Here is a 27,528-nt window from a genome sequence, read left to right on the forward strand (position 1 = left end):
GTGGCCTACTGTACTAGATAGCAGGGAATGCAATGACTGTGTTCTACCTGCTCAATTTGGTAGTTAAGTGCTACAGATGATGAAATTTGAGCATTTTGATAACATTAATGATTTTACATCTGCGTATTAGCATCTGTTTGTGTGTGTGTTTAGAACAATTCAAAAATCTCTAATTAAAAGAACCAGAAGCACCTGTAGCCCATTCAAGCTGCCTTTTGGTGTTTTTCCCTTTCTCCCGCTCTCACATGTCTGCAGAACCTAAGATAATATTTAATTCCATCATGTGGTATATCAGGTTAAAATAACACTAGTAAATTTTTCAAGTGCATGAGATATTGGCAAGACCAAGTGTTCATGCTCAGCACTCCTGTGATTTCACATAGCTTGTACTAGTAAATGTATAAAATAACATATATAGAGATGTGTATGCTTGAGTGCACATATATATATATACACAAATATACACACACGCATGTTGATATAAATACAGAGACATAATTGCAAAGAGTATAGAAAAACATACACATATATCTGACACAAAGTACAGGATTGGTTTAAAACTACAGGCAGACTGATACATTACAACTTCTTCACTGACTTACCATCTTCATCAGTGAGTATATGCACAGGTGCACTACGAAGGCCCTCCCCCATCACGGTACTAGCAGACACCTCTATTGTATATTCTGTGTATTTCTTTAAATCTAAATACAGAAGAAGAATTCAGTAAACCAACCATTTGGTAAGCCAAATTTGTTTTTTTAATGGAAACCTAAACTCGGGATCCAGAACCATAAACATAAGCTTTGAAGTGCTGAATAGGCCCATCACCTACATTGACCTGTGTCTTGATATTAGAGATTGAAATCAGCATTAGAAGAACTTGAATATAAACTATTCTGCATGAACAATGGAACGCTCAGAAGCCTTACTGCCAGTTTATACTTCATACTCATAGAATGCTTTACAGTTTGTGCTTAGCTCTACTCTGAAAATTTACTAGTTAAGGTATTGAGCTCCCTGTATTAACTGCTATGTCATGCCTTGGTAATAATAAAAGAACACATAAAAAGATAGAAAGGTAAGTGAAGTATTCAATCTTAATCAGAATAAGACAGGAAAGATATGTAGGTGACTTCAGTGTTTACTTTCAGTTATGGTGAAAGATATGTAAAAAAGTGCACAGAATTTAATAAAGTTCCTTGTACTTCAAATATATAAAATACAATAAGGGGTATGTGAGATTCTGTACTGATCTTGCTGCATTCCACTGCATTACTGCTGGACACAACAGACTGCTCCGCGGGACAGGTAAAATATAACTTTATATTAGGACAAGAAAGACAATGTCCAGCCAATAAACTAATTGGTCTGCATCAGTTAATCAGTTGAGCCCTTTTTAGAACAATTTATAGTTGCCATAAGTTCCAGATGATTATATACTGGCCTGCAATATGTAGGATCAGAAGAGTAGTGTTTATGACTCTTTGCTCAGTCCCATTAGTCCTCTTCAGATATATTGTGTAGTTCTGTATGATTCCATTGGGAACAGATGGTGGAAAAAATGATAATTCAATTTCCATGGAGGAAATGTTCCTATAGGTTATGTTTTCTGGTGCAGAATCAGGAACTAGAAAAAGAAACGTAGACTTGTAAAAGATTCCAGTCAGTTTCATCATTTTATTAAGAATTTTTTTCAACTGGTTAAAATAAAACGTATTGTAAATATTTTAATTTTGTAAGTATTTTTTTATACAAAATATATTTTAAAACAGGCTGAAGTGGAAGATCAAAAACATATGACAGATATGCACTATAATGACAAGGGTCGGGTCATTCTTTAAAAATAAAATAAAAAAGATGGAATCAGATAAAAAAGCCTCTGGAGTATGATGCTGAACTTTCCTTTTAGCATTCCATAACTATCACTGCAATCCTCCAACCTGGCTACTGTCAAAAGTCTTTTCATGATGTGCTGCCATAAGTTACTCCTTAAATCACCCACCAACATTTTCTTCCTTTTCCTTAGGTGAACTACACAAATTGTGGGAATATTTGTATGGCAAAACAAAGGGAGCTTAATATATAAGGGCTCTGAGAGCATCCCCGCTCCTGGGGGTTTGCTTGCCGGGGCTCGGGGCCAACTTAGAGGTAGTGCAGATGAGGGCCCTTGCCCTGCTAGTGACTGTGGGGACAAGCTCCCAGACGCACTGCCGGGACGCTGCAGCTGGGGCCAACCCCCTGTCCCGTGGGAGCTGCTTTCAGCTGAGGCTCTTGTACTTGGTCCCTGCCTGAGCTACAGCTTCTGCTTCATCGCCACCATGCTTGTGCCTGGTCATGGACTCACTGATACGGGCCCTGAGCCATGGGCTGACTTTCCAGCCTGACCCTGGTTCTGCCTTGTTACCACAGACCTGCCTGATGATCATGGGGCCTTGTCTGACCCTGGTTACCCTCACCAAGCCTGATCCAGACCCCAACTGTGTGCCGACTGCCCAACCTGGCCTCGGCCCAACCCCACTTCCACGGAGGTGCCTGATGCCTGGAGCTGCCCCCAGCTGCCCTGCTCCCTTGCGGGGTGGTGGGACAGGCCTTGGCTGGTGAGGTCCTGCCCTGCTGCCACCAGGAACCCCTGCAGCTGCACCATGACTGTTGCTTTTGGTTTCTGGCTGTCCCCAAACAAAGGGACAAATATGTTTTCCACTATCCAAAATTGGTCTGATAGCATAATATACCTTATTTTAGACAATCATGATTATACAGTGACAGTACGGTTTGCTCAATAGGTCAAGAAAGGCATGGACATGTTTCTAGGACTCCCTAAAAGTTCTTATCAATTTTGGTGAAATTCTGCATTCAAAAGGATAAATCATATCTGCTTAAGCAATATCCAGAAAGGAAATAAATTCCACAAGAGGCAGAGAAATCTGCCAATTCCTTCTAATTTCATGGTGGAATAGTAGCAAAGAACTGCTAAGAGCTCCTCAAACACACCAGATCATTAATAGGTTGTAGTTCACTCAAAATGCTCCATTCTCCATATCCTCCCTTTCTTTTGTTCTTCTCATCTCAGATGTTTTTGCAACTTGTCGTCTCTGTCAGACAGCTGGAATTCAAATTCTTGATCATAGCATGGGGGGGGTTAGGCACTGAGAAAGAACTAAGGCACTTAAAATACAACTTAGACAAAAGACAGATGTCTAAGTTAAGGACCAATAAAAAATTTATGGATTAGGTAATCAAATCAATTGGGCAGGTGCCTACATACCTATGGCACCCAGCCAACAAAATAATCAAAAGTAGCACAGTATCTTGGTCGAGCTAGCTTGGCACCTCTATCATAAGTAATGCCTCGTGCGATCACAAAACTAGGTATCTGTGCCCCAGTTTCTTAGGTGTTTGATTTATTCTGCAGGCCTGAGACACATACTTCACACAGGGTAAATCAAAGTTCATCTGAGAAAAAAGGAGAAGGTGCTCAGTGATTCCCACTGTGTCATAACAACCAAGAAGCCAGAGCACTTCCCTGCCCTCTTTTGAGAGATACTGGCATATGCATATCTTTCCTTACTGAGCAAAACCTGATAAATGGAGGATGTTTAGCTCTAGGGCCATATCTAGCTACAGATAAAGTAGACAGTTGTCAGAGGAAGCAAATTGCTGAAGATGGCAAAAGGTCCCAGAAAAGGATGATCATCATACCAGTGCTACTTGGAAATATCCGAGTCCTAAAGGAACAGAATTTGCCACTGTTACTGCTATCAGAAGAGTAGCTGGCATGTGGATTAGCTATTTGTATGGCAGCAGGTGGTAGCTACCAACCACTTCTCTCATGTACCCACAACAGCAGCCATTGGAGAAACAGGCTGGTTTTCCTGCTGGCTCTCCAACCTGGCTATTCCTACCAGCATAGGTCAGAGGTAGGGCAAGGACAACCATCTCTTCAGCTCTCTAACACCTCCATTCCAACTAGGTTTTTGCCTCTCTGCTCCAGTGAATTTCTCCATGAAGATTATCATCATCATTCTCTGTTCTTCCCCCCTTGCCTGTGCCCCAAGGAGTCAGTTGGGTATTCTGCTCTGTGTGTCCTTTTGTCCCTGATCTTATTTCTTGTATTAATTTGAACAGAGACTAAGTGTATGCTTCTCTGTAACCTTCATGTCTGTCTCCCCAGCTACCTTCTATCCCTGATTCTACAGCTTAAACCAAACATCTGCTCCTCTGTGTAAACCACTATTCTCCACATTTTCCCCAATGCCTCTCCTTTTAGCTCCACTGAAAATTTAATAACCCTTTCTGTATTTTACATTCCTTTCCCCACATTGTCCTATCTTACAATTACTTACCGTAATAGGATATATATATTATAGGATATAAGCCTATCTTTTCTTCCCAATCTTTACTACTAAAATTACTTTTCCTTCTTGAAAATATTTCATCCAGTCTAATTGTTTGCTATTTCATTTCATCTTTACCTTCTCCAAAATATTTCTAGTAACCTCATCAGCTTTGTCAGATTACAAAATAGCACCATATCTATGAATTCTGTATTCTTTTTTTAATCGTTTGGATTGATTCTTACCAAATTTCAGTTCATAACTTGAAATTCAAGCCACATTCACTTTTCAAAATCCCTCCATTCCTACAAAAAATTAAGTTATTTTCCTGCAAGACACAAGGAATTTTCAAGGACAGGTAGTAAAATATATGAAGTCCATCAGGCATACAACTTGCCCCCATTTTCTTCTTAATCTTACTTCTGCTTTGTATATAGAAGAACGAAAAAGAGGGTTCAAACTTTCTGCCTTGCAAAGCAAACATACACTTTTAAAATTAATTAAATGGATCTCCTGGGCATCAAATGTCACCATAAAGTGGGTGACTGTGGAAAATTACCGAATTTTAAAAAAACTGTATACTCACCCGTTTCAGAAGTTCTCACCAAAAGTGGGAAAGAAGACTGATTCCCATGGCCAAGTCTGGTGAATGCCCTTACAGAGATGTTGTAGAGAGTATATGGCTTCATTTCACTTAGTGAAATACTTGTATTTGAGGCATTTTTAATAAATATATCATTGGAATCACTGTAGAGAACTTCATAGTGAGTTATGAAACCATTAGGCTGCTCAGGTGGTAACCATCTCAGGTTTACTTCTGTTGCAGTTACATCTATTAACTCTACCTTTTGGGGTGGGGAGTCTGGTTCTGCAATACAGAAATTGAAGAAAAAAGATCTCTGAGATTTTTAATTAACTGAATAAAAGACTGATCTCATAGACCTACTGGTCCCCAATGTTTAGGTATCCTGAAGGCTGCTGTACACATAGCTAACTGTAACAACAAGGCAGCAATCCACTCACTCACTCTCCTTCTCTAAACCTCACCACTTTTTATCTTAGTTTCTGTATTCTTTCTTTTCCACCCATAAAGCTAGACTTCTTTTTGCATCCTAGACACTTTAGCTTTTCTGGAACTTGTGTCTCTCAACCACTCACACATCCATCCAAAATTGCATCCATTAAAAAAAATGTCACGTCCATCCACCACACATGCAGACCTTCTTCAAATCCTCTCAGTGGCTTCCTCAACTTCAAGTTCTTTAACTTTGTCTGTTATTATGCCCATTTGTCTGTTTTCTTCTTAAATAACCACCCATCTTACTTATTCCACTCATCCAACCATTGTACCAGGAAAGGAAAGAAAATATGCTGTAACTAAATTCCCTTTAGTTTACCAATACATCTGCTGATTGATGACCATGAAGACCCTAGTGTAAATCTTGTGTGTAGTGGTGTGAAAGTCATGCACAAAACAAACCCAGCTCTAGGGTGGTGCATATTGGCTAAATCTACTTGCAATGTCTGATTTCATGTGATTGCAGCAATCTAATAATGCACAGAAGTGTTGAAGGAGTGAGTGGGAGCTGCACCTATGAAAATTCAGCTGTGAATGTAAACCCGGGTTCCTCAGCAGGACTCACCACTTCACCCCTGAAATAACTAATCTATAAAAATTTTAAAAAAAGGAATAAAAACCCAGGGTCAATATAAGAACAATTTCAAGACTTAGGTCATGCTTATATCCTTCTTTTTTCCTTTTCTGATGATGGATTATGTGATTCAGTTTGTGTACAAATACATATACATAGATATTTCAGAATTTATCTTGAAACTTTTTGGCCTAAAGGTATCACCATTTTCTGTACCTTACATTAAAACTGATAAGTCTTAAAAGGAATAAAGCCCCAAAACTCTATAAAAACAACTTCATATAATATCATTAAATATAAAAAGCTCACTTTTATCAGCAGCCCTGCTTATAAACAGCAACATAGCTTCTGACTTGTTTAAAGCTGCCATTTCCAAATGCTTCAAAAACAACCTAATTTCCATATGAGAATATAATAAAAAGGAAAAGCTGGAGTCCCAAAGATAATTGGTTATGGTTTAGATGGGGGCAAGGGACACACTATTTTCAATGAAGGAACCTCAGCAGCTTGCTTCCCATTTGTCCATCAGAGTTGAAATTAGTTCATTTCATTACTGGTCATGATGCAGTTTTTATCATTATTTCTAGCAGTTACCCAAAAAACAGGCTGATGAAGAAATTGTCTGATAGAAAACTAATAATTTCAACAAACACTGATTTTATTTTTATGTTTTCTTCCCCTGCTTATGTATGTGCCCAATCTTTTGAAGCAGCGCATACTTCAATACAGAAATCAAATCATCATTGCAAAGAACATATTTACCATCTTCAGGGGTTCTCACAAAAACATCATTCTCTTCAGACAAAGCACTTTCCCCAACTGTTGTAGAGGCCGCAACTCTCATTTTATAATTTGTATATTTTTTTAAACCTAAAAAAATTAAGTAAAAAAATCTTGATTTCTGATGATCCTCCTATTTTCCTTGTAGCTCACTTATTAAACTACAAGAATGGATACTGTTCTAAGAGTTTTCAATACACATTTATCATCTAAAAGACAGAATATGTATAATACCATTTATTTGGGGAGAGTCAAATACTGATTTTAGAATAAGTCAACCAGATTCAAGCCTGTAAATAGCTATAACTATTTATTTGTCAAAACATGGGATGTGAATGGGTACATACAAACATACGTGTTTTTATTCTGTATGCATTACTCTGGATAGCACAAATAGACAACTGAAACCCCATAAGGAATGCATTTTCTTCAATTGCTACCAAAATTATTACCTTAAAAGAAGAAAATTATTATTAATTTCAAACAAATACTGAGAAAAAAAAAATCAAGTCTGAAAAAGAATTAACAACTTATGAACACTTTCTAGGTGGAAGGAAGAGGCTGAGGAAAAAAATTCCAAGGAGAAATCCATTTCAGAAATACTACTCACCAGCCATACCTAGTCATCTCCTCCCATCTCACATTCCCTAAATATTTCTCCACAGCAGACAGTCTGGCAGGAGTGTTCCAACCTTGCTTTCACATGTGGAAGTGTGTGAGGTGGATGGCGGAGATTTGGTCTACCTATCTTGCAAATGGCTACGTTACATAAACTTGGAAAAATAGTTTTGCATAACAATTTTGCAATTATCTTTTTATCAGATGACACTGTACCTGTCATAAGTAAACTGTTGTTTGAAGTTGTTGAGTGGAATGCTCTTTTTGTATCCAGTTCCATTGTATATACGGTATAATGAATGATTTTCCCATTGGGATTTGCTGGAGGATCCCAATATAGCAAAACAGAGGAGGAGCTAATATTCTTATAAGATATATTTTGTACTGAGCTTGGAACTTAAACAAAAACAAAAAATAACAACAATTAGCAATAAAATGATTTTAAAAAACATTAAAAAAACTTCAGTGGGGGAAATGATGTATGTTAACTTATTTCAGAGTTACAACGTTTTACCTTGTTCACTTGTCTTGACTGTGAGAATAGATGGTGGCCCTTCTCCAATAGCAGTGAAAGCAGACACACTGATTGTGTAGTCTGTGAAAGGTACAAGGCCTTTTATAACATATGACAGTTCTTCAGCCAAAATATTAATGGCATACTGATTATCTGTGATTAAATAAAAGAGAAATAGTAAGTTATTTGTAAACTTTTTTTTCTTTTGCATTCTAAACTCACATTGACACAGTGACCTACAACTATTTTACTGCAAACAATTTAAATTAACTTTCATGACAATTACAAAAATATAAATAAAAGGTTACACTGTGTGTCTAGTCAATTAAGGAGAAGCTATTGTAGGTCTGCTGTCATGTGTACAATCATCCCTGCTTTTTAATGGTCTTCTACTAAGTATGTAATTCAGGCAGTAGGAAGAGTAGATCAATTGGGCTAGGTGAAAGAATGAATGGGAGAGAACTGAAAACATGAGGTTTATACTGATTGCTAGCTCCAAAATGTTTGAGAGACATCTTGTAGGAACTCAGAAAATATATACTTGTAGATGGCCTTGTCTTCCCAGTGACATCAGAATCAGTTGTGGCTCATAGGTTGTTGCTGAGTTTTTTTGCTTTTTGTTTTCATAGGGAAGGACAAATTTCATGTTCCTTGCCCTCACAACTATGCTATAATACGTTATACCTGAAATAGCTCCTCTCACAGATGCCTTCACAGTGGTATTTTTGGCAGCAGAAAAGAGTTGTGATGAACAGAATGAAGAAGTCAGACATGTGCCCATAAAGTTTTTGGTGTACCTGTGATAAAATTCAAAGCCAGCAGCATCCTGGCTGTGCTAGTCAAAATCATCTGTTATAAAGGAGCCTCTATGCCACTGCAACATGAAAGATACTTTATTTATCTGAGTATCAGGCTCAAAGTTTTGCAAGCTCAGCATTAAAAATGGAGGCATCTAAAAATCAGCAGGCACTGCTGAAAATTTGGTTGTCAATAACTGTAACTACAGTAACTACTAGAACATAATACCTATGCTAGATTAAAACAAATGCTGCCTAAAAACAAATTTTCAGAAACACTCTTTTAGCATCTCACTAACTCAAGCTGAATAAGGTAGTAAAAAGATTCATATTTGAAGCAATGTACATTCTCTCTGTGTTACAAAGAAGATTCTTATGGATTAACATAGTACAGAAATGATCCAGTGTACTTTAAACTAGTGGATTAAATTCTGGTCTTAGCTATACTTGTGATTTTAATATAGTGATTTTAATAAAGCATACATAAAAATCAAAACTTGATTCTCCGCCTACTGTTCAAAACTCTCTTTGTAAAAATTTAGAGAGGTATTTTAAGCACCTGCCTGTCAACTAAGGCCCATTTAATGATTTGTAAATATCCATAGTTGGTAAAAAAAACCACTGTTCCATTGATAATACAGAACAAGTGTACACACTAATGACATCACCATGTCATGGGGTCATCTCCACCTGTTTGTCACCCATATAGCAAAGTTGTAACTTTTTGACCTATTTACCTTCACTGACATTTGAAAACCTATTAGTCAAAAGGCTTACAGAAATCAAGGTCTCTGAAGGGCTTGGAGATATGTTAATCCCTGACAATCACACCTGCTTTGGCAACTGTAATAACTGATTGTCTATGCAGCTTGGCTGATGGCTTTCGGGTGCTCCTTTCACTAGGAAGAAGGTCAGCTGGGTGACAAGGGGCTAGTTCCTGCCTGTGTGGCATTCCCATTTGCTTCAAAAGGTTATTTGGTAGTAAAAAAATCTGACTCCAGCAAATGACCCATTCATAATTTGCTTGAACCATGTGCTAAAGATCATATTTGGGACAATGACGGGAGTTGTTTCAGACAAAAGAGCAGGTAGAAAAATATCTTAAGTATCTTACCCAAAGCAGAATGTAATTCTGCAGCTCCATTTATTGCAGGCAAATTATCACCAGATACACTTGTAAATATTACTGGGGAAGCTGTTTGAGTATTGGAAAACATTTCAGCTGAGCCTTCATATAATTCATTGACTGCTTCCATGGAATTCCAGGTGGGAGAAGGCCTGATGTTTTCACTTAACATGTATGGTTCCAAAGAATCAATTGCATACTAAAAATTAGAAATAAAAAAATAAATCACAAACCTGGCATCATTAAATCATTTAATTATTATATATAGTATATAAATAGTGTTTGTGTATTTGTGCATATACATATATTTACACTGTAAAAGTATTGGGAAACTAACATATCTTTCATTACAACAATAATTAACTTTGTAAAACACAGTATTTCTCATGAAAAAACTCTGCTTTCAGTTGTCTATAACTATTCATTTTAGAAATAAACAAACACCTCATTAATTTTATAAATTACTTAAAGTATAGATTTTATACCAAAGCTGTAATGCTCCCATGTTTCAGAGCGACACCTTTAAATTAATGGTATTACCCTTGGAGCTACATTGAATAGACACATTTTGGAGCCTGGGAGATCCTATTTGTACTGAGCATACTGCAAAGCAGGGTTGAAGACAGGGAAAACAAGAAGGTTTCAAATACCCTTATTAGGCACTGAAGAAAAAGAGTAAAAAGTTGACTAGATGGTTGAGGGGTAAGGAAGAAATGAGAAGTGGAGTTGGGGAGAAAGAGAACCAAATGAAATAAAGAGGAGAGGGAAAATAAGGGAGTAAATATTGGAAAAGGGAGAATGGAAGGGAGGCAGGTGGTGTAAGAGTCAGTAGGACAAAAGAGGTAAATGATAAAGGGTGGAAGGGGATGGGAGTGGTTGTAAGAAGGGGAGCAAGAGCTACCATGAGAGGAAGCAAAGAAAGCAGAAGAGAAAAGGGAGAGGCCAGGGCATTGGTACAAAATGGTGTGTAAGCACCAGATCACCAGCCCCTTCAGAATCTGGGCCTAAATCCAGGACTCCAGTGTCTCTATAAAAATTGCTGTCATCTGTGAACACTCCCCCCACACACATATGGCCAATTTCACTGCCAGAAAGACATGGTTTTACAGTGATGTAACTAATGCACTTTAGCTGTCTCCCTACAGCCTCTGGATGAAAAGAAGGCAAAGCAGCTTTTTTAATGCTTAACTAGGTGGGATTAACCACAGTCCGAGATACAGCATCAATCCCACCCAAGTACCAATAGGAAAAAGCTATATATGCCTCATTTTCACTAACATTTTGTAGCAAAATAGTAACACCCGTGGAAATATCTTTTGCCTCTGAGGCTTTTCAACATACAAGACAACAGCCTTTTATTGCTACTAGTTATTGAGTACAGTGTGGATCCAACTGTTCAAATTCTGTAGATGGCTTAAGCTGGGGTGCATAGGGTTCTAAATAAAACAATGTTTGTTATGATTTGTTTTGTTTTTTTAATTAGGAAATTACATTCAATAAAATATAATAAGCAGCAGTGATGCTAAATCAAGAACTCAAAAGTTAGGAAATCCCAGCATTAAAACATGTCTGTGCAGACTTAATTTTCATCCTTTCTGTGTCTCTACCATGATACAATCTTTAATTATAGAGTTATATCCTTTCTGTTTTCCAAGGACCCCTGCCTGGTTTAATGAATGGATCCTTATTCTTTTTTTTCCCCTATTCCTTATTTAATGTTTGGCTCCAGGGCTCAACTTAATGTATATCATTGAATTTGAAAGCAAACGTCTTCACTGAGCTCTGCATCACAAACTTAGGTTCTGTGTCAGATCCAAAAAAAGACATCAATGCCTTAAAAAAAAAAAAAAAAAAAAAAAAGATGCAAGCTTTGGGCACCTATGCTCAAAATTAAGATCCAAAAAAGCCCTTGCTCAGAAGGCACTCAATCCTGACATGCCTTCATTTTGAGCTAAATGTTCTCTAAAGGTCTACAGTTCTGTGCTGCATGCTCAGAACTGCTGTTGTCTAAGCATTCAGATCACATTAGTGCACAGAAACTAGACAAACTGACACCCTAAGTCCCCTAAGAGATTTGATCCAATCGGTGTGCACAGATATCATTCATACATATCCATCACATGGAGTTCAGCATGTAGTATCAGCCACTTAAATTCAACAGTGCAGATGGGGCAGAAATGCTGGAGGTGCTTGCCTTGCAAGCAGAGCCCTTGTCCAGCCATGGGAGACTTGCAGTCAATTCACTCTTCCACAGGATTCCTGCCCACACTTTCTCAGAGTCTGCCTGAGCAACTGTACGTTGATCAAGGCATCTAAACCTGTTCTCTTACTGCTAGGTCACCCTGTACGACAAAGAACTCAAGTGTATAGGGCTAGAAGAGATCAGATTGAGGGCTGTGGCTCCCTGCCTTTAGCAGCTAGGAAATTCTGGAATTCCTCTCGAATTATTTATGGTTTTCATGTACTGAAAATAGGACTATTGGAATCTCTTTAAAACTCAGCCAAAGAAAGGGGGTGGGGTGGGAAAGGTGGTACAAAAAAGCATTGAAAACCCATCTGTGTTAGGTAATTCCATATTCTGTATCTATTGCATAAGGCAGAGAAGCAAATTTAATCTAGCAAAGAAATCCATACTAAAAATACTAAATACCTTCATTTTTCCTTTGAGGATAGTGTTTTCTAAAGTCACCTCTGTTTCCTGCACATGTACTTTAACTCTGTATTGGGTAATGATACCATTTGGTTGTTGTGGCTTCCTCCAAACAATTTTTATGTATGTGGCTTCCACTTCTGCTAGATGTAAATCAGATACAACGCCTGGGACTACATATTCAAGAGAAAACTTGATTTAATTAAACATCTCAAGTTATCACAAACTTTTTCAGCACTGTCAGCAATTAATCAAATTTCACATCCTTACCTTTAGAGTAGTTCCTGCGCAAGTAAAAAGTTACTTCAGATGTTTTTAGCAAACAAGTTACATTTCTAAAAATATGCATATATTTATTTGACATACATGACACATGTAGGAATTTGATCAGATCCTATGATAATGTAAATCAAGACAGCTCTACTGAAGTCGGTGCACTTGAAATCATTGCTAGCTTATAACATATGGAATCACAAGTATATTGAAAACTGAAACTTAATTTTAAATTCATCAAAAACATACAAGAGTGAAGTAAAAAAGAGGAAAAGGAAATATAATGAATGTGATATATTTTGTGCAGCTCACTTTTATAATGAGTTTCAGTTCAATTTCTTCTTTAGGTGTACAGTAATAATAATACTGTACTTTACATAGGACTGCCAGAGGTCTAAAACCTTTATACTCAATAGAATGATATTCGGATTTGGTATGAAAAATCTTTTTTCCTAATATACTACAGAAAAACACAAAACTGAGATTACTTGCATAATGAGGGTTTGTAAATTTGGGATCAAAGTTAAATCTTTTATGTCACTGTAAAAAAACTTTGGCTTGTGACACTGAGTTTAGAAAGAAGATAAACAGAACTATAGTGAGGCAGGCCATTTCAGCAGACTGTCTCCGAGAGTTGCCAAAAGCATATACTTTGGGAAAGAATAAGATAAGCAAGTGTAGGTGCTCCTCCACTGTTACACTTTAACAGCGAACGTTCCAGCAAACAGTGATTGAAAGAATTTCTAATTTTGTGTTGTTGAGCATAAACATAACACAGAAATAAAACAATTTTGAAATTGCCTGCCTACTACACAATGATTCCCAAATATTTCTGGTTGCATCCCCAGCTGCAGACCAGTAACTTCGTGCAGTCTTACACACCTATCGGCTAGAATTGCATTTCTCTAGATCATAGGATTCTCCCCTGGTGAGCCACGACTCCCAAATCCTAGAGCGCATGGTTCTGGGGCAGAACCAACCCCTTGACTGTTCCAGGACAAGACCTCCCTGCCGGGTCTGCCTCAGGGCTATGGTCCCTGGTAAAAGTGGTTCCATTAGAACTTGGCAAGGGGCCCTGGATTTGGTGAAAATTAATCAAACACAAGTTGTTTCATAAGAAATATTCAGGGCTCAACGAACCAGGATAGCAATGTAATACATCAATATGTTATTTCTCTACCACTTGCTGCCATCTAACGGCTAAGTGAGGGACATGAAACTTAATTATTGTATCTAAATTGATTACTTTAATTCAGTCTGAAACTACCTTTGTTTCCCAGTCTTTGAAGGTTTCTAATTGCAAATAAATTTTGTGACAGTGTATACCCTTGAAGAAATGGAGAAATAGATCTACATAAAAACTTTTCAAAATAATTTCTTTCATTAGCTTGTTATTCCTCTAAGTCTTTTGTGAAAGACTTCTGAAAGTGAACTAGAAACATACCCATTTCTTCTTCTGCAACTTACCTAAATGGCTTTGAAGGGAAAACTGAAACCATTTATCACATACAGCTAATTTATTTCATTTCTGTAAGCTTACTTACCTTCTGCAGGAGTGAAAACTGTAAGGTTAGTCTTTGGCCCCACTCCAGCACTTGTCTCAGCACCAACATACACATCATATGTTGTAAACGGCACAAGGTTACTAAATACAAACCTAAGATCTTTTGTGCTATTATCCAGAATATGACCTGGAATGAAGAATGAAAAAAAAAAGATTCTAGCTCAAAAATAAAAATGGTACGCCCTTTCCTCATACTGAATATAGCTACTTTTCAGGATGATGAACGACAAAAAGCCAGATTTGTTTATGAAAAGGTAATTCAGCATCAACTTAATTGCAAATAATAGAGAATGCCTGAAAAAAAAAACCCTAAAATACCATCTGAAGGAGGTATGGATTTTAAAAAGAGAGACTTTTTTTTGTTTATAAATTAACTTCTACTGCTTTTCCTGGGTGATCCCATTAAAACATTAGTATATAGCTCATTAAATTCTTATTTAACTATATGCAGTTAAATACCTTCTTTAACTACACGTTTGAGTTAAAAAATTTACAGTAACACCAAAACAGACAGCATACTACATGAGGATGAAAATCCCCCAGAAACCCTTATTCAGCAGAAAGAGAAAAAGAGTAACAGTAAGATACAGAATGATTTGAATATACAAGCATCCTGACTCAACTGAGAGCTCAGACTGTCATCTCTCTGAAAGAGCGAGGACAGTTGGTTTCCTCCAGTTTTAGGAATTTCTAACATTGAATTTCATTATCTACCCATTCTTAAAATGGGCAGACTTTTCCCTGAAAAGTAATCTAAGAACCATTAACAAGTCTAATAGTGAAAAGGATATGTAGCACTGCTTTCAAATATTCATTCTTCTTGATTGCTAGTGATGCTAGAATACAAGTGTAAGAAAATAATCACCAGAACAAAAAAGGAAAAAAAAAATCATCAACTCAGACTTACCAGATGGTCCATACAGCTCAACTCTATAACTAAACTTTCCTGTTACTATGGTTGGTGGGTCCCAAGTCACCAAGAAAGACTTTGCTGTAATGTTGCTCTTGGCAAAATTTTGTGGTGGGTCTTCTGGAACTTAAACAATATTAGAAAAAGCTTTGAGCATGTAATAATTTATATTAGAGTTTCCCAGAACGACATGTCAGCTGACTCATTTTAAACCTAAGCTTTAAATAAGCTGAGGGAAAGTTACACTAAAAGCACATCTCACTAAAATGACTTATTTTTATTTCATTTACTTTTTTTCCCAAGGCAATGCTGGTAAAAGATATCTATCAAGAGAGCTAGTAGTGTGCAAATAATCTTTAAGGAAAGAGGTGGCAGGGATTCTGCTAAGTCTAGTAAGGACTTCATCGTGGTATGGATTACATACAGAAGATGCTCAAATACTACAGTGATGCTCAGCAATATGCAACTCACATCAGATAAGTTTTCCTTCCATACACAGGTTCTTCTTTCATTTGGAGAATATGTCATATTGAAGGTATCTGATAGCACTAATGATATTGCTATCCAAAAATGTAAAGCTGGAAACAATTAAGCCTGCAAAAACTTTACATACTTGAGTAATCTTTTCTTTTCATGGAACTAGTCACATAAATTAAATGAAACATGTATTCAAGTGATTGCAGAATCAGATCCCTGTCCTTTTTAAAGGGTAACTTGCTGTATCAGTAAATTACAGAGATTGTTATTGAGAGGCAGAACTGAATCCAAAGACAACTAAAGGATGTGCAATTTTTTCATCTGTATAGAGTAAAAAACCCTGATGTTCAAAAATGCAGAATACTGAAGGAAGCTTACTGAAACTCCTCGATACAAAGTACTGTGAAAATCAGGATTTTGTGTGTTTTGAAGTGTCTAACCGCAGTACGATTTCATTTTGAAACTGGGGTCAGATAAGGCATAACACTGAAAAATTAATGGGTAATGGGTCAAAACTACAAAAGGATGCATCTGTAACTTCAATATACCAAAAATAATACTTTGATCATCTGTGCATGGTTTTGCCAATTACTTTTCCCCATTAAATTCAGTTATAAGCCAACATGGAGATACAGGCTGACCCTGTAAACATCATGTGCATTTAACTTGCATATTACTTTTAAAAAGAACTATGTCATTTTAAAACCCAAAGTACATCACAGAAGTTTCCTAGCATATTGACTACACTGGAGATAGCCCAGACATTTTTGGTTCGCCTGTAAAGCTGGAAAAATTCATTAGCTGGAAGAGACAGCAAAATTTATAACAATATCCAAAGCAACTAAGACATAAAAACAAGATAATTCTTTCCTATCAAGGAAGCTGTCAGAATAAGAACTCTGCCAATGAAGGAAAATAAAGATTCTGTCACTCCTGAAAAATATGCTAGATATTAGTTAGTAGTGATTATTTAATTGTTCTTAGTTACTCTAATAGCATCAGCTGCAATTGCATATTATTCTGAAGTATCATCTTACGAGTCCGAAGTTTTTTCAAGGTCTACATCTTTTCACTTTGTAGAAGTAGCCTCCCCTTGACTGTAGTCCCAGCAAGAAAAACATCTGCATGCTGGGTTTTTACAAACATACTGTAATATAATTTATATTTATAATGCTGCATTTTAAAATTCTTTAGTAGCCTTTTCTGAAAAAAACCCAAAGATACTGTCTTTGTCAGGAACACAAGAAAGCCTCAGCACAGCTCAGAAAAATCTGTTTGGAGGGAACAGAAATTTCAGCTTTTTAAAATGAAACCTCAATGAGCTATACAGTAGGGGCATCTATCTTCTTCACCTGTATGGCCAGATGCGCTACCATGACAACAAATCAGTGTCATTCTACTTTGTGAGCAGGAAATGTGGGATTTGAAATAGATGTGCTCTCTATCCTCCCACCTGCTATCACAAACTATCACAAATCCATCGATTTCTATCCCTCAAGCCTTACCTCAGACACTCCAGTAGAGTACTTGAAATGCAGTTTTTGTCCATAGAAGAAACTGGCATAGTTAGTGTGACACTAGAGAGAGTCTTGGAACAATACAGACATTTGGTAAAGGGAAGTGGATATCAGTAATTAGAGACAGACTGGATGATGGTGCTTCATATTTGGGCTAGTGGGGGTTATTAAAATAATTGTAAAGCTACACTCCTAACTCATAATTATACTATATATGAACTTTAACACTTAAGCAAACCGAAGAAGAGAAAAAGAAAAATCATGAGGCAAAAACTCTATTAATTCATAATGCCTTCCCAAGAAATCACCAACCAACACTATCATCAGGTTCAGAAAAGGAACCCTGGCACGACCTACACAGACATGCAAGACCCACAGGGCAGCACTTTAGCAAGCACCTGAATGTTTATAAGGTGAAGATCTAATGTAGCTGGACCCAGAAGCTTGGGTGCACCTCAGTGCTTCCAAGAGGAAGGACTTACTGAAGCTTGGGTCATCTGGGCTTATTCTGGGTGTGTCGGTGGGTCTGGGTACATCGCGCATCCACCCACCCGACCAGTCAGCCAATTTCCCTTTTCCCAGACCATACAGTACTGTACAGGTGCCTGGTAAGCAAGGACTGAAGATCTTATTTTTCAAACAGCTGACATTTTTGTTTGTATTTAGCAGAACTAAGCCCTATTGGATAAGCTTCCTTTCCATCACTCTTCAAGATTTTCTTATTAACTAGTGCACCTATCCTAGGATGTTAACAAAAAGAAAAATAAATTGGAAAGCAGCCCTGAAGTTGTTAGAGCAGAAACTATCCTGTCTCGAGTAACTTCCTTTACTCTAGACAGAACTGAAAACTAAGGATATTTTAATTCTAGCAAAGCCATTCAAATGAACAGTGCTAGGAGAAAATTACATTTCATCTGAAAAGTGCTATGAATTCTGACGTACAAAAGTGGAACCCAGAAACATCAAACCGTGTCAGACGAAAGGCTGATGTACTAGCAAAGAGAATAACATTCAAACAGACAAGCCAGAATAACATTCTTCTAAAAACAGAAACATACCCTTCTGAGATGGCTGTCTTAACATTGCCCATTACTTAAGCCATTATAAAACTTGCTCCTGGACAATCTTGACTTCCAGTCCTAACTTCTCAGTGCATTGCAAGTAACCCAGAATCAGGTGCCCTAGCGTTTAGTTTTCTTTAGCACTGCACAACTTTCTACAACAGGTCCATAGAGACCATGCCAAAGGAGTTTTCCTTATATTGTTTATTTTTCCACAAAGGTAAGGAAGCTTTAAGTTCATTGCTATGTATACAACACACACGATACTTTTTAATACCATGCCTGACACATTTGTTTTCTCTCCATCTTTATTACTAATTCTCCTTCCATTGTGCCATTAATCCCAATTCTTCTTGAATTATCCTGAAGTTTTCATAAATTTAAGAAAAAAAATTATCTATCCTTAGCTTACTTTGATATCTTTGTCTTTCCACTAAAACTGAATTCCCTTTGTACGTTAGTAGATACATTAACAACTATGGACACTTTCAGTTGATTCTATCAGGTAAAATTAGGTAAGCATGTAAAGAAGTACAAGTGCGCAATACAGAAAAAGACGGATTCAAACTGAAGTATCTTGAAGCATAACTTTACATTGATATTTTACATGTTTTCAAATAAATCTGAGTACTCAACATATTTATTACTTATTGAAAGCAGGATATACCTGATTCTGGCGTCCGGACAATTGCACTGTCAATGTAACCTGGTTCAGTGGTAACCGCAGAGACTTCAAAGAGATAGGTGGTGTATGGTCTGAGGTTAGTTATAACAAAACTAATTGGTTCATTCCAAACAGAGCTCATTTGACTAGGTGCCACTGCACTTGGTGTAACTGTAGTCCGTGAAGGAATTGTGGATTTGCCAAAAGTAGTTGAAGGAGTGGTAGTACTCCACAAAAAGGATTCACTGTTATCCTATAAAGACAAAATATGAAATATGGTAGGCCAAATCCATATACATATATACATATATACATATATAGGGGTGTGTGTGTGTGTGCGATCTCAAATATGATTGCATGGAAGCAGCTCTCTAATCTTCATTTAATTATTCCCAGATTCCATTTTCAGCATTCAGCCATCCTTTTGACAAGTACCTTAATGAGATTCTTCTACATCATAAATATATAAAGAACATATATATATATATGAACACATATGCACACACACATATACATATATTTGTATATATGCACATATACAGCATACATAATGCTTAAGATTAGATGGGAGGTTCCTGATCCATAGTATCAGGAGAGACCTCTGAAAAACTGCTAGAAATTACAATAACTAATGCTTATGATTCAGTAGGTGGCAGTCTTTCTTTTCAATGCTGAATGAAATCAGTCTGATGTTGGGAGCCTTCATAACACCTAAGATGATCTTGCACATAAAATCTGAAACCAAAGTCCTAATAATTTGTTACCATGAAAAACTGCACTTTTCATTAAATAAAAGTACTAACACTAGCATCTTGAAAATAATAAAAGTCAGAAAACCTGACATCCTAGCAATCACAGCACTCCGCTCAGAACAAAGCTGGCTGGTAAGGACAATTTTCCTCAAGAAATTCTGAAAGGTATACATTGGTTCTAGGTCTGAATCCAATGAATAGTTAAAATTCAGAAACTTTTCAAAGAATGCTTATTTTAAGAACAACATAGTCTGCCCAAACATTTTTTTAAAAATATTGCTCTGCTACTTCTGTTTCTTTTCATGTTGATATGAAAAGTGCTTTGGTAATGTTGAAATGTCATACACAGACTAAAGCATACATTTAAAATATACAAGGTATTATCATATTATATATAAAAATAAAGTATTAACATTAATATAGAAGTCAATAGCTACCTGTCAACAACAAATTCTTACCTTTTCAAGTTGAATGTTAAGAATTATCCAAATGAGACATGAAAAGCCAGAATTATTTATTTAACCATTTTCTGTAAAAAAAAACCACAGAAACTGACCTTCCTTAACATTTTTACTTTGATTAAACTGAGCTTTTCAAGAAAAAGTATTCTATTTAATCTATTCCAGACAGAAAGGCTTTTCTTTATCCTGTATAACCTGCTCGGGCCTCGGTCTGTAAAATGTTTGGGATTGTTCTGAAAAGCAAGCCTCCAAATTTTTTTCCCCCTAAAAATTCAAATATAAAACTATTTTCTGTGGCTTGAGTCTATTTCTAATTTAAAAATTTGTAACACTTACATTACATTCTGGTAACCTCCCAGACAGAAGGTCCTCTACTTTAACAGAGACATCTTTCACGATGATTCCACTTCTTGCATGTTTCACACTAATCTTGAAACTAGTTATCTTTCCATTTGGTTGCCGAGGGAGAAACCATATCAGATTTACAGCTGAATAATTTAAGGCTTCAACTGTGAGATTCACTACTTTACCTGGAGCTTGAAAACAAAACAAACAAAGCAGTGAGATATACTTTTTCTTCTCAGTTAATGTGTACTTCAGAATCAAATCTATCCTGGTGCAAAATGAGTTTCATTATCATTCAGTACTGCAGTACCTGAGGAATCTACTACATTTTAAGGGTTTCTGCTCTCCTATTTCCTGTAATCTTAGCTTTTAAAGAATCATTTGAGTTAGACCAATTAACGGCCTGTGTTTGTATTTTTTCTTCTTCCCTCTCCAACTCTGCTATCCACTCTACTATCAACTATTTCACTCCGTTTTAAGTACCAAAAAAACTTGCACTTTTTTATTTGTAATACCCCCATTTCTAACTTCCAAATGCTGAAACAAAGAAATGCCAACCATTCACAAATACATGCAAAGTAAGTGATATGCAACCAGCTCTCTCTTAATCTAGTTTAAGTGAGAAATATGGTTATATTCAGTCTTATACATAACACAGTAATTGGTTTGGTCACCTTAAAAATTCTTCCTAGAAATATATTATCTACTGTCAGAAGCAGCAAACAAGTTTACTACAGTTGAAAGAGATTAAAGCATAAATGTTTGCCCATTTTTTGTTTAAGAGTATATGACAGCATTGGGTGTTCTATTTGACTTTACCTATGTCACCCTTTCAATTGGATGCATTTTTTTGATAGCTTTTAAAAGTTCAATTAAATTTCAATATTCACTGTAACTGTAGAAACGCTGTTCTTTGTATCAGTGACAGTTTTCAGGAATTTGTGTCAGAGCATCAGTATCAATCACAGTACAAAGGAACGGGATAAAGCATCTAAATGAGACTTTAAATGCTTGTGTAATGTAAACATAAAGAAGTTAATGTGACTATCAGAACTTTCCTGCCTAAGAATTAGAGCACTGTAGCTCTCTCTCAGTCCTGTCTGTATGGCGTGTGCAGTAGCACTGACAGCTAGCCTTGGTACTACAGAGAAAAGGAGTATATTGCCTTAAAAATATACAAGTATATATATGTTCACAGTTACAGAAGATCTTCCCTAGCTAAATTGAAACAGATCTTCCAAGCCTCATGTTTAGCTCTTGCCCTAGGCCCTGCTGAATTAGGGCCTTATTTATAGAGTTCCTTTGCAGATCTTGCTTTCCCTCCCCCCCGCCCCCAGACTACAGCTCCTACTATGATTATCATCAATTCATTGAGAACTTGCTATAGCAAAGTCCTTTGTATTTAAATAATCATCTCTTTTGGTTAACTTTGCTATTCTGAACTGTACCTATTCATTTTGACCAAGACGTTGGGGTTTCTTTAAACATCAGAGCTAGGGTTAAGGAGAAAGATAAGGAGAAAGTAAAAGTATAAATGTAGTGTCGGTGACAAACAGCTCTCACCTCGCATTTGAACAGACACCCCAATTACATTTATGATAAGGGTTTCTACCTTTAATAAATGTGTAAGCAGAGATGCATCAAAAAACAAAGAGCTAATGTTCTCTTATGAAAAAATGCTGCAGTGCTGTCCTGTCAAACTTGAGTAAAACAAACCCACTGAAATATTATTCTCCACCAGCAATAACTTACAAAGCATAGTGAAGAATAATGCTCAGCTCTATGTGGCAAATTTACTATCCTTTCTCATACTTGGTTTCATAAGCCATGGAGTTATCTCAGAAGAGCTGTAGTTCTAAGCACACAGATCTCATGCAGAGTGATAATTTCCTGCCATTAACTGAGGCTTGGCACTCTGTAGTTTGCACTGCTACAGAAACCAAACAGAAGCCCCAGACATGGAGGGACGTTCACCTCTGCAGCACCATGAATTCCATATTCCACTGAGATCCACTAACCCCTCAAATTGGCCTGTTGCCAGTCCTTTGGCCAAGCTGAATTGCTCCTGCAGTGCTTGCAAGAGCAAGACTACAAACTGTAAATTAATAAAGAATATGGAAATTTAGACTAGAATTAGTTTTTATAAAAAAATTGCAAAACCTTCAAGTCAAATTTTCATTTCCACCATGCATTATAATTTTGACTTTTTAGTTTCCAAATTAAGAAGTAAAAGCTTAATAAAATATATTCTGTGTTGGACTTCTTAGGACAGGTAGTTGACTCCAGCACTAAACTCAAAAAATGGGGTATGACACCAGGAGGCACTGCAAGTGCTGATCCCACAACAAAGTCTGTCTCCCAGTACTGCTGTAAGCCACAGCTGATGGCGCTACTTAACGGGTAGCTCTGCTCTCCTCCGACCTTGCTTTCTGGAAGCATCCCACCTTGAACGCGCCATAGGAGAACCCAAACAGAAACAGAATTTACATATAAGAAACCCCCATATGTGAACACTCTAAATGCTGTAATAAGCATCTAGGATGAAAATGCACTTTTTCCATTGAGTGAGAGAGTAAGGAAAGAATAAGGATTTTCTTCTAAATACATAAGAATTTGTTCAAGTATAAAAGAAAAAATATTGGGGATACTTTATCTGAATAAATTAAAGCAGCTTTAATTAAAATAATTAGCAGCTTTATTAAAATTACCACTTTCTGCAGTCTGAAAAAGAAAGGGATCACTAAATACTCCAACACCAGCACTGTTCTCAGCAGCAACCTACAGCAAAAAAAAAGTTACATTAGAGAACCCATAGGACACATAGTGCCAGGGACTATGCATATCTTAAGGATACACAAAGATTTATCTTGTAGAGCTTTTAAACTATAAATATACAAATGAACATGCTTTTTCTAGCTGTATTGTTTAATTTACACTCAACATTTAAAAGTAAAAAATAAAATGGAAAAATTGTCAGTGTAATCCAGTCAAGAAAAAGGCTATGTGCACATATTCACCCTTCAAAAATGCTGTGTTCCTGTGTTATGCTAAAGTCAACAGCAAGAATAACATGAGTAACACTCCTTTTCCTTACAATTCACTCACTTTTACTAGCTAAGAATAAAACTGCTACTCCATTCCCATTTTACTCCCCTTGTAACTTAACAGACAAGAAAGGGAAGTAGGTTCTCTTTTATATCCTGAACTGCTGAAGTACACAAAGAGCAGGTCAACCTCCCTCAGAGGAGAAATCCTAGGAAAGCATGTCTTTGGAATGGGGGAAAAGTCAACAGGTCAGGGAACCATGGAAGCAGTGTAGGGTGGATGTGCCTCAGTGTTTATGATCATAGCCCAGTCTCACACCTGGAAGGGCAGTAAACTGAGGCTGTGGCAGAATATGTGGAGATAAACACAGCAACAGGCGCAATTTGCTCTGCTATACAGGACTTTCTGACAATTTGAACAATGACGGACCATGGTATGCAACAGTCAATCCTACTTAGAAGGAAAGAGGAATAAGATTTCCCTATTTATTTTGAAAAGAATTGATAGAGGCAACAAAAGGTAATAGATGCTAAAAATTCCAACAATGATCGCAAGAAGTGTGTGAAAGGAAAAGCAAAAGCAAAAAGCTTGCTAGGAAGGCTAAAGCTGTGGCAGAGTCACCCCTCTCCCCATTGGCAGGGAGCAAAAGTGTGGTAGCTGTGCTGAAGGGACTGACAGTGCAAACTGTGGGGAAGGCAGGAGAGAAGGGGCAGAACTGCAAAATGACGCATGGGTCACAGTAGAAGTGACAGGCACACACAAGGGATAAGAATGGGAAAGAGCGGAAGCAGAGAGCAGAACAGAAAGGAAGAACATTCTAATCACTTGCCAGGACTACTTTGTACGCCTTTCAGAAAATGCTAAAAATATTTAAATAAAAGCACTAAGCAAAGGCAAACAAAGTACGAAGAAGAAATATGAGGCAACAGGGGAAGACTCAATCCAGGATGCAAAGGGATGCAGATGCCTATAAACACTTTGCAGTGTATTCTGCTTGATGGGAAAACAATCTGTATCACTGAGCAGCTCCTTCCTTTACCATACACACACACAACTCCATGCACGCACACCCCAGGTGACTTCAGCCAACCCTACCTGTTTCTGTATCACAGAAAGAATCACTTGAACTGTCCTTATGCATTGATGAATTCTACATTAATTGTAATAGCCAACAAAATTACCTGGAGATCTTTGGGGGTTGACAGGCAATCAAAAATACTGACAATATCAGAATATTACTATATAAATCTAAACAGATTTCCTCACCTGGAATACAGTTATAATCTTTTGTTATCTCATTTCAAAGTAGGCATTGTAGAAAGGGTGCAGAAAGGAAAAGGAAACTTAAGAGGAGCATGGAAAGTTTCCCATTTGAGATGTGCAGTTTCAAGAGAACTCAAGGTTACTATGACAGAAATATACAAAAGTTTGCATGGTAAAAAAATAACGATGCACACCAATTATCTTTACAGAGAAATCAAAATGAATGCTTACTCAGTGTACTATTAGCTTCTAGAGTTCACTGACACAAAGTGGTATTATAGAAAAGAGCTTGGAAACATTTAAAAAGGACCAGGTTACGATGTAAATAATAAAAGATCCTCCAAAGTTCAAGTAGCTGATACTCACATTTGGAAGGAATATTAATTCTTATGCTTTGAAAGATAATGATACCACTAATTATTTGAAGTTTAGAAAAATATCTTGACCGCATGTTTTTACAAAATTATCAATGATCAACTGTCCAATATTATCCATAACCCTCTCTCTGCCATTTAACAAATCATCACTTTAACTGCTATTTCTTTAAAAGTGTTTTTTCATCACATGTAAAGAAACAAATTTAAGACTGGGCTGTTATGAACAGACTGGAAACCTACATTGAAAGCTTATATAAGGTTGACTATGTTAAACTATTGTCACAGTATTTACTAAGAGGAATTTAACAAGAAGATCAAACCTGGTACCCTAAAAAAAAAAAAAAAAAAAAAGAAAAAGGAATTTTCACCTATGCAAAAATCAAGATCCTACTTTTAAATGACATAATAGACTCCAAAACCTAATCAAAGAACCACATTAAATTGCTGAAGAGATGGAGAACATGTAATGTTACTTTTTGGTCACATCTGTGAAGTAGGGAAAGTACTTCAGTGGTTATTATAAAATACCTGAGTGGTTATTGAATCTGTGAGGTTGCTAGTGGGTCAGCCAGCCAGGTAGCCCACCAAAACAGCATATAATATAACAACTCTCATCGAGCCAACAGACACTTATTCACCCATGAGAAAAATCATGCTGCCTCTACTAGACAGATGTTGTTGGGTCACAAGTCATTTTAATGAGTCAAACTCTGCTCTTAGATTAATGTTTCAAACACCAGTGACGACAAGGAAAGCTTCCCATGTATACCGACATACCAACAAACTATTGCTAAATAAAACAAATGATTAAAGATGTCCTGGAATTTTCCCAGGGAAGAATCATATAGGGAAAGAGAATGGAGTCTGCGAAAACTTAAATAATGAATCCCACATAAGTGTTACTGAGGTACTCAGAATTGTAAATTGAACTCTCCTTAATTACACAATTTCTCTGAGCAGATTAATCTGCTTAGGGTCTAAGTGATTATATTTTTTTCGGTTAGAAGCATGGTCATCACTACTAGATTCACAGTGAGCAACTTACCCACGGTGGTAGGCATAACTGGATGTTTACCTTATGCATTCACACCAACTCTACTAAGAATCGCTGCACAGCCTTATTCCTAGTCTGGTAAATTCCAATATTTTTAGATACTTTTGAGTTGTAAGAACTTTTGTTATATGGAAGCAGGCAAATCAAACATATTCCATTTCATACTTGACGATGAAAAAAAGCATCTCTCCAAGGCTCTTATGAAAAATAAGTGGAGAAAAGAACTGCACTGCAACTATTGCCAAGAGGATAATAGTTTATTTCTGTCCATGTGAAGTCATTCATTGTTGAAGAGTTCAGACATGGATCAGGAGTGCCTAATCTTAGTGCAAACACATTGCATATACAGAACGTACGAAAATAAAGGTACTGATTATGACAGTGGATATTCAGGCAGTAAATATCTACGGAAAGGAAACAGAAAAGTATGGGTTTTTTATTTCAGGAGATGACACTAGGTAAAAAACTCAGGTTAAGGAAATCAGGCCAAGGCATTTACAGGCTAAATCTAAACAGACATTTAGGAAAGCAAACTCCTTCTTAAACTAATTAAGTTTAAAATCAAAGTAGGAATTAAGCATCTACATGCTTTTTTGGATTTGGCTGCAGGTGATTTAGAAATCAAAGTGTAATATCCAAAGTGTATCAGCAGTTTCAAAGATTAAACCTCAGTGAAGAGGGATTTAGATATTTTTGAAAATTCTACCCTTTGCCCTTTACTCTCTACCACATAATGCCATATGTCAGCAGGAGTATTAACAGAAGAGATTGTTTTAGTGCATTTTTGGCTGGAAATGATTTAAAATACACTTAAAAATTACTACAGTAAATAAATACCTGGATAATGTATTTTGTTATACAACAACAGTAATTAGCAAGGTGCTTCACAAATATTTTATGCACCTACTATAATCTCACACAGTATACAATAAATCAGAATTCAAAATACCAAAAGACATTCATAAAGCTTTTACCGTAATTTCATAAGCTGTTCCAGGGTTAAGACTGGTAAGAAGAACTTCCAAACTATCTGGCTTTGTTGTAACTTGTGTATAAGCTGTTTGCATCCATGGGCAGACCTCTTTGTATTTAACAATGTAGGACAGAATCCTCCCATTCGGATGCAATGGTGTATTCCACGACAGCAGAATGCCGGCAGAGCCCACTCTTTCACCTGCAAGGAACAAAGGGGGCCCAGGATCTAAAGAAAAAAAAATATATATATATATATATAGAGAGAGAGAGAGAGAGAGAGAAAAAAGTCTTTGTTAAATTGCCAGATAGCAATGGA

The 27,528-nt window shown here is 36.8% G+C and overlaps 1 protein-coding gene across 1 annotated transcript in view; it reads right to left on the reverse strand.

The window, feature by feature from the left end:
- Positions 1-27,528, reverse strand: part of PTPRQ (protein tyrosine phosphatase receptor type Q) — a 139,656-nt gene that overhangs the window by 81,866 nt on the left and 30,262 nt on the right. Inside the window, exons 20-33 of the mRNA XM_067289925.1 lie at positions 27,212-27,438; positions 23,207-23,276; positions 20,490-20,689; positions 18,944-19,193; positions 15,219-15,347; positions 14,292-14,438; positions 12,475-12,647; positions 9,813-10,023; positions 7,902-8,054; positions 7,604-7,783; positions 6,752-6,859; positions 4,924-5,205; positions 1,448-1,630; positions 603-704 (exon numbers count right to left, since the gene is read on the reverse strand). Coding sequence (XP_067146026.1) covers positions 603-704; positions 1,448-1,630; positions 4,924-5,205; positions 6,752-6,859; positions 7,604-7,783; positions 7,902-8,054; positions 9,813-10,023; positions 12,475-12,647; positions 14,292-14,438; positions 15,219-15,347; positions 18,944-19,193; positions 20,490-20,689; positions 23,207-23,276; positions 27,212-27,438 — 2,415 coding nt within the window. The remainder of the gene's footprint in view (positions 1-602; positions 705-1,447; positions 1,631-4,923; positions 5,206-6,751; positions 6,860-7,603; positions 7,784-7,901; positions 8,055-9,812; positions 10,024-12,474; positions 12,648-14,291; positions 14,439-15,218; positions 15,348-18,943; positions 19,194-20,489; positions 20,690-23,206; positions 23,277-27,211; positions 27,439-27,528) is intronic.

Source organism: Apteryx mantelli, chromosome 1 (genome assembly GCF_036417845.1).
Source record: "Apteryx mantelli isolate bAptMan1 chromosome 1, bAptMan1.hap1, whole genome shotgun sequence".
NCBI lineage: Eukaryota > Metazoa > Chordata > Aves > Apterygiformes > Apterygidae > Apteryx > Apteryx mantelli.